Source organism: Benincasa hispida, chromosome 6 (genome assembly GCF_009727055.1).
Source record: "Benincasa hispida cultivar B227 chromosome 6, ASM972705v1, whole genome shotgun sequence".
In the NCBI taxonomy this organism is placed as follows: Eukaryota; Viridiplantae; Streptophyta; class Magnoliopsida; order Cucurbitales; family Cucurbitaceae; genus Benincasa; species Benincasa hispida.
This window is the reverse complement of record NC_052354.1, coordinates 52,285,547-52,292,829: the sequence shown is the minus strand read 5'-3', so window position 1 is coordinate 52,292,829 and position 7,283 is coordinate 52,285,547. Positions and strand designations below refer to the sequence as shown.

The window sequence follows — 7,283 nt, the reverse complement described above, 5'->3', positions numbered from 1 at the left end:
TATCAACATTAATATTTCTATAAACTTGAGTTCCAACCATTTCAATCTCTATTGAAATTGGATTATTTAGATATACAAGATGAAAGCATCCTTAAATGAGGGTTTTTAAAGGAAGAGTATCAAGTTGGCATGATAGATTGTATTCATATGAACAACGATATACAGTGATGTTAAAAACTTTGATGAATCTCCCTGTTTATGTACCCATTTTTGCTTCCATATTTGCAGAAGAATCTTATGTTGAAACTTCAAATGCCACTTTGGTACATCAAATGTGCTTCATCCAAACAGGTCTCATCACCAACAACAGAAATCCAACTTTCAGTAATCTTATCCACCTTCCCATCTGAAATGTCAACTACAGTGAATGCTCGCTTTGTGCCTCTTGAAACAGATTGTGAAGACGATGTTCTGCTACTTGTGAAGTTTCCCCTTACCTTGCCTTCTCCACCAGAGTAACTGTTAACCCTCGGAACGACAGCTCCGTTAAGGTAAATGGTGTTGTCAGCTGTCACGACTATCATTTTACGATGACCACCGTATGCAAGTTCTTTATGCATATGCCCAAACACAACCAAAGGAGAGACACGGAACTTTCCATTCTCTTTCAACTGAGATATAGCTTGTGCTAGATCTATATCAAGAAGATTTGTTGTTTTAGAACATATATTGGCATATGAAAAATTCCTCTCTAAGAAGCATGGACACTTTAGTTTGGCTAGCATGTCCTTGTTCGATATGTATCGTACATTTGGACACTGATATTGGCGGGACACATGTTGGACAGTTAGTGCAATAGATGTGTTGACAAAGTCAAAATAGGACAACATTTGTTAGACATGTATCAAACACTTTATTTTTTTATTTTTTATTTATATTTTTTTTTACAATAAGAACGTTAGACCTCGAGGTTGACCGTAAAGTTTATGCTAGTTGAGCTATGCTCATGTAGGCACATCAAACAATCGTTATGCATACTAAAGACATATATATGACAAAAATAATCAATTTAAGACTGAAATACATCGAACTAATTTTTTAAGCATATAAATATATAAACTCATTGATCTTGAATTTTCTTCTTGTTTAAAAATAATATATATTTTAAAAAATTTATCCTTATCGTGTCAGTGTCCTAGATTTAAAAAAGAAATGACACGTCACCGTGTTGTATCCATGTCTCGCATAAATATCTTATGCTTCTTGGGTCCCCATTTCTTGTGACACAATTCTATGAATGGAAAGAAAAAGAGAACCCTAAAGGAGATATTTACCTTCATCACCATAGTCTCCACCCCCAAATTCCCAATCTTTACCACAAATGTCATTTGCACAAGAGCCAAGACCTGCAAAACAAGAAACACGGAAGAGTCAAGTCAGCAAGAGCAACAGATGATTGCATCTCAAACAGAATTTTAATCAACATTGGCCGATAATCCACACCTGTAGGCCCATTGTGTGCAAGAATTATAACCAAATTATCCTCGGGTGCGCCTATTGCAGCTTCGTAGATTCTCTTAGCACTTGTTTTCATGTCTTTGACACCATATCTAAGAGGAAAATCCAATAATTAGAGAGCTTTAGAGGTCAAAATGGTCAAAAGGGTTGGAGAGACGAGTAATGTGATGGCTAGGGAAGCTCTAGGGCAGTCAGATCAGCTAATGCTCCATGAAGAGACAATAATCCAACTGGTTTATCAAGAGTTTTTGGTTAAAGTTAAACTATCAGTCTGATCTTTAAAGTTCAGAATAACGAGAAAAAATTAAGATTAATGTAGTATTAGTTGTATTACGTGGAGACTGTTTTAATCGGTTGTATTAGTTGCTTTCTGTTAAGAGTTTTATTACTCGTTTCGTGTATTTGTAGGTGAGAAGGCCACTGTATTCATAGATTTTTTTCTTTCAGTTTTGCTGATAAATGAAAGTATACTTCTCACAATACACGTGCTATTTAAATTTTTGAAATTGAAATGATTAAAATTACAAATTTAGTGATTGAACTTTAAAAGTTTGTGCGTATTTGATCCTTCAAAACATGTCTATTAGGTTCATGAACTTTTATTTTATTTCTAAAAGGTCCCTTGGGCCCCGTTCACTATTTGATTTTTAGTTTTAGTTTTTGAAAATTAAACCTATAAACTAAAAACACTCATCATCTCTAAACTTCTTGGTTTGCTATCTACTTTTTACCAATGTTTTAAAAAACTAAGTCAAAATTTGAAAACTAAAAAAAAAAGTAGTTTCTAAAAATTTTGTTTTTGTTTTTTGAATTTAGCTAAGAATTCAACTCTTTTACTTGAGAAATATGCAAATCATTGTAAGAAATTGAGAAGAGATAGACTTAATTTTCAAAAACTAAAAACAAAAAATCAAATGATTATCAAATGGAGCCTAAACTTTAAAATGTTCAATAAATCTCTCACCTTTCAATTTTACCTTGAATAGGACCCTAAAATAATGAAAAATTTTAGGACTAAATTCATCTAATAGATATAAAATTTAATTTTAAGTCTAATGGGATCCTAAACTTTCAATTATGTATCTATTACATCTATGGATTTTAAAAAATATTAAACAAGTCAAGGACCAATTAGACACAAAATAAAAAATTCAAAGACCTATCGGAGGTTTAAAGACCTATTAGACACTTTGTAAACTTCAGAACTTATTGGACAAAAAATTGAAAATTCAAAGACTTATTAGATATTTTTTAAATTTCAAGGACCAAATAAGCCTCTTGTAATTTAACCTTAAATCACTAGTTAAGTCTATTCTACTCGATTTCAAAAAGAACTAATGTGAAATGATAAAGACCTTGCAGAAAGTAGTTGTTTCCGAAACATCCCCTTTCCACCATGAGAAAAAGGTCGTCCACCAACAACGCTTAGTTTTTGCTGAGGAAAGTCCATACGCCGGTAACCAATATGACTCTCGCCAAGACTGTTGAATAAGAATTTTCATCATCAGACGTTCTAGTAAGACAGTATCATAACTAATGAGTTGAAAAAAGAGCAGGAGGCAATTACAAGGAGAAGCACATTTTCCCAATATTCTTGTTGTCTAACAATCACAAATGCAGACATAGGACAGGAAGACAGCTACCAGAATATATATTACAACATTGTTTAATGAATAGGCTTCTACTTATTAGGTTAGTGATGTAGTTTCTACATCACAATGAACTAGAATTATAAACCCATAAACAAGCTAACAGATAACTCTCAAGTGTATTGGAAAATCTCACTCCTATCGTTAACTGCGAGAATTTCCAAGTTAAGAAAGAATCCAAATCTTATTCTAAAAATACTCATTTTCATTTTTATATTTAGAATTTCTCAAGCCTTCTAATGATATTTTATTCACATGATAGTTGATACTGATCCAAGTTGCAAGTTAAACTTGTGTAGTGACTCTTTGAGTAGATGACGTCAAACCATATTTCAATTTTCGATGACCTTTTATTTCTCAACATATTCAATAACCCAAAATAAAGCTCTACAAATCCATGAGGTAAAAATAGTAACTATGTCCAACTTCTAAGTCAGACCTCTGACGATAAGAACCTATGGAATCCAGGCCATCAGAAAGATACTTCTTATCTATTAATCATACACATGAACTAGGCTCACCATTCCAACTGAAGTTGAACGCCATCCTTCTTCCTGAAATGTAACATTCAAATCAGGAGTTAATGAAGTCATACATCAAGAACATTAAATAGAATTGCTTTATATGAAGCAAATGCACCAAATTCCCCCGCAGTCTGTACCTCTTGTCCCACAAACACTCATCTGGACAGAGCATTACTCTCCATCTATTGGAATGTTTCCATTTCCAATGTTTTAATAGTTACCAAAAATCTTTGACTGAAATGTAAATGATTAATTATGAAAAGAGAAGTAGCTGTAAAAGCACTAGTTGTAGACATACTCTTGAGAAAAACATGGCGTAAACCAGGCATCATGGTTTCCCAATATAGCTGCTTTTGCAAATTTAAGTTCTGCAATACTTTGGACCAGTTCAACATTCTCTTCGCCAAAGTCACCTAAAGAGAACCAAAATGGTGGAAAATGATAAGAAATGTGAAAAATTAAATGGAATTATCGGATATATGTTCCCTTATATAACAAAGGATCCAGTATCCTTTATGTTCTTTTCCGCTCTTTAATATAGCATTTTGAATTTGCAATGCTTGTGAATATATTATTCATGCACCAGAGAAGTGTCTGAAAGTTCGTAAAAAAGCCTGTAGCAAAAATAATCTTTTATTACTATTGTTTTCCTTTTGTTTCTTCATAACCAAATATCAGGGTCCAATCCTACTAATCAGGGGAGGAGCGCAGACTCGGGAGATATTAAGAGTTTTTTCTTGCTAAGCTCACTTGAAGATTTGAACAACTGGCTCTGGGTTGGTGTTATTCAAAGACTGCATGCCTTTGCCAATGAGGAAGAAAGTGAACGTACGTAACACTCATGGAGTAGAGGGAAGAAACATGGAACACAAGAAATAAGATAGAGAGAGAAAAGAACCTGCCTGTAAAGAGCACTAAATCTGGCTGCATTAAGACATAAACCAACATTAGAAAGGGAAGGAAAAACATTGAAGCAGAGTTGTATAGAAAAAGGAAATTGAAGGAAAATGAAATGCAAGAAGAAAAAGGTCTAGAATTGGGACTTGGGAGATAAATTCAAGATTCCAAGGGAATCGAATAGCTAGGTTAGTGTTTGAGGTAGTTCATCTTTAAGGTTTGTAGGACTCCAATGTGTCCACCCTAATGAAAAATCTTTACTTAAATCAGCATACTGTATATATCCTCCTAGATCATAAGCATCCATGTAAAATCTCTTGTCCATTTAATTTGATAATTTGGATTTAACATTCCTAAAAACATAAAAATATGGATACTGGATACTTTCTAATTTTTCTGAAAAGTATTTTTTAAGGGCAACCCAAAGTGTTTTAAAGTACTTGAAAAGACATTCCAAACAAAACCCTAAAACAATACTCAAGCATTCAGGCACAGTGACATTTCCAACTTCCACACATGCAAAATATTTTAGTATGCGACTATGCTCGCGCCCTTTTGAAGAGACCCAAGAAACATAACTAACCAATTTCCCGCCAGATTGCTTTCGTAGGCAGTTGGAACCCAGTAAGTTCCATCTAGGTAGTTTTTGACGTTCTTTCAGCAGGAAAGGGGTTTTCAAACAAGTAAGCAATTTTATTAAATAGAAGTCTAAGTAGCAATTCGTGTATAATATTCAGCTCCTCAGTTTCTAACACCAAATATAGTAAACTAAAATGATTATCCTATTCCAATGAGATTAATCATAATGTGATGCAAGTTGACTTAAGCACTGCAAGTTCAAGTTCATCTCATTAAGTTCCATGCTACAAATTCAATTACAGTAGGAAAGAAAAAAAATCTCTTATCCACCAACTCATAAGAAAAACAATTTCAGCAGCATAATTGTTCTCAAGTCTCAACCCCAAGAACCAAATGATCTTTTTGTAGAATGAAAGCAGTTTCAACTAGTAATTGATTGAGGAACAAAGAGATTAGGTTTCACCCGGACCCCAATTCATAAGACCTAATGGAGTTCAATACTGACCCCCAAAACATAAGGGAAGGACAATTTTCAGATATGAAAACAGCAGGAATTAAAAATCAGAATCATTACAAAGATCAATCAAACACACGAGTGAATATTCCGTAAACGAATTTTTCAATACCATGTTCGTAATTCAACTTCAAATACCTGCAATAGTTGAAGTGCCTTGGAATCTTCTCGTAAATCCCAATGCCCATGCTGAAAAACGTTTAACAGTAAGTTGGGCAATACATATACAGCACAGAACAATCGAATAAAAGATTGATGAATATAGAAATTTCCTTTCATTTCCCTTAAAAAGGAGTGCGTTAACAAAGGGAAACAAGTTGTATTAGTAAAAAAGAGGAGCTGGAATCATGAAAATCTGTAAGTTGAAGAGAGAAAGAGAAGCTTACGACGTCGCCGACGACGGCAATTCGAGCAGAGATAGCCATTAGAGAGAAGCGTGGAAGGTTGGGATTCGGAATAGAGGACGGAGGAGGAAAAGCAGAGAGAAAATAGATGAAAGGCGCGTGTCCCAACGCGCCCAGCATTTGGTCACCGGTCTCGCGCCGGCGCCTTCTTTTATTCGTTTCGTCCTCTTTTTTCTTTAATTGTTTCTTTTTATTCAACCTTTGATCAAGAATATTATAAGTTCGCCTATACATAGAGATGATCCAAAGAGAGTGAGAAATTATACCATACTAACTGTTAGTTTTATAGATGAGTCTCCCGTGTTTATATTTTTTTGACCCCTCTATAAATGTATCATATCTAACCTTTTATTTACGTCATGAATACTTTCAATCTTCAAAGGAACATCGTGTTCGAGTTGAACTTCCTAGCTCGATGGTGGATGATCCCTCATCCAATGACATGACCTAGCGTAAACTTCACTTTTTAACAATTGCTTCCACACACCATCACTCGTGATAGAGAGACCTATCCCAGCTCGACGCCATATGCGAAGCCTTATTCTAATTTTAAAACAAAAGCGGGATTTCAAAATTCTTACACTGTCCAAATGTTCAATGATTGTTTCCACGCACTTTCCTCTCGTGATAGGGATGCGCATCCCAGCCAGATACCTCCTAAAAAGCCGTATCTCGATTTCAAAACAAAGCGCTATTTTAAAATTCTATAACTGTTCAAATGTTTAATGATTACTTCCACGCACCGTCACTTGCGATAGAGAGGCCCATCCCAACCTGATGCCATCTGCAAAATGGTTTCAAAACAAAAGTGTGATTTCAAATTTTTTATACTATTCGAAGAGCTTAACTATTGTCTCCACGCATCGTCTATTCGCGGTAGGAAGGTCCACCCAAACCCAAAGCACTGTCCAATTTTGAAACAAAAGCGCGACTAATAAATTTGACATAATGAATGGAGAATCTTGATTCAACGTTCTTGCGAATTTTGACCGTCGTGGAATCAAGTCTTCTTAAGAAGCTTTTCTTCATCTACCCGCTCCTTCCAATCGCATCTATTAATAAAATTAACATTGAAAGAATAAAACAAGTATTTTAAGTTTACAATGTCAGAGTTCAACATGTATTGGGAAGAATTACGTGGATTCAAGGATGGGGCTGTGACACATTACCTGGAGAACATCGGCTTGAAACGATGGACCCAGGTCCATCAAAGTACGAAACGATATAACAACATGACAAGAAACAATGCACATCTGAA

At 34.7% G+C, this 7,283-nt stretch overlaps 1 protein-coding gene across 4 annotated transcripts; it reads right to left on the bottom strand.

Moving 5' to 3' along the window:
- On the bottom strand, window positions 1-6,249 carry LOC120080106. Of its 4 annotated transcripts, none has more exons than XM_039034666.1 (10): window positions 6,008-6,249; window positions 5,760-5,810; window positions 4,534-4,555; window positions 3,930-4,044; window positions 3,769-3,813; window positions 3,629-3,661; window positions 2,814-2,939; window positions 1,444-1,550; window positions 1,275-1,346; window positions 1-634 (listed from the first exon to the last, which is right to left on the bottom strand). In XM_039034666.1, the coding sequence occupies exons 1-10, from the start codon at window positions 6,143-6,145 to the stop codon at window positions 249-251; spliced, it is 1,095 nt and encodes a 364-aa protein (XP_038890594.1). In that variant the 5' UTR covers window positions 6,146-6,249; the 3' UTR covers window positions 1-248. The 4 variants fall into 4 exon arrangements, with proteins under 4 accessions (XP_038890594.1, XP_038890596.1, XP_038890595.1 ...); XM_039034668.1 differs by having other exon boundaries at window positions 4,530-4,555; window positions 6,008-6,248; XM_039034667.1 differs by lacking the exon at window positions 3,769-3,813 and having other exon boundaries at window positions 6,008-6,247.
- Between the last annotated feature and the right edge of the window lie 1,034 nt (window positions 6,250-7,283).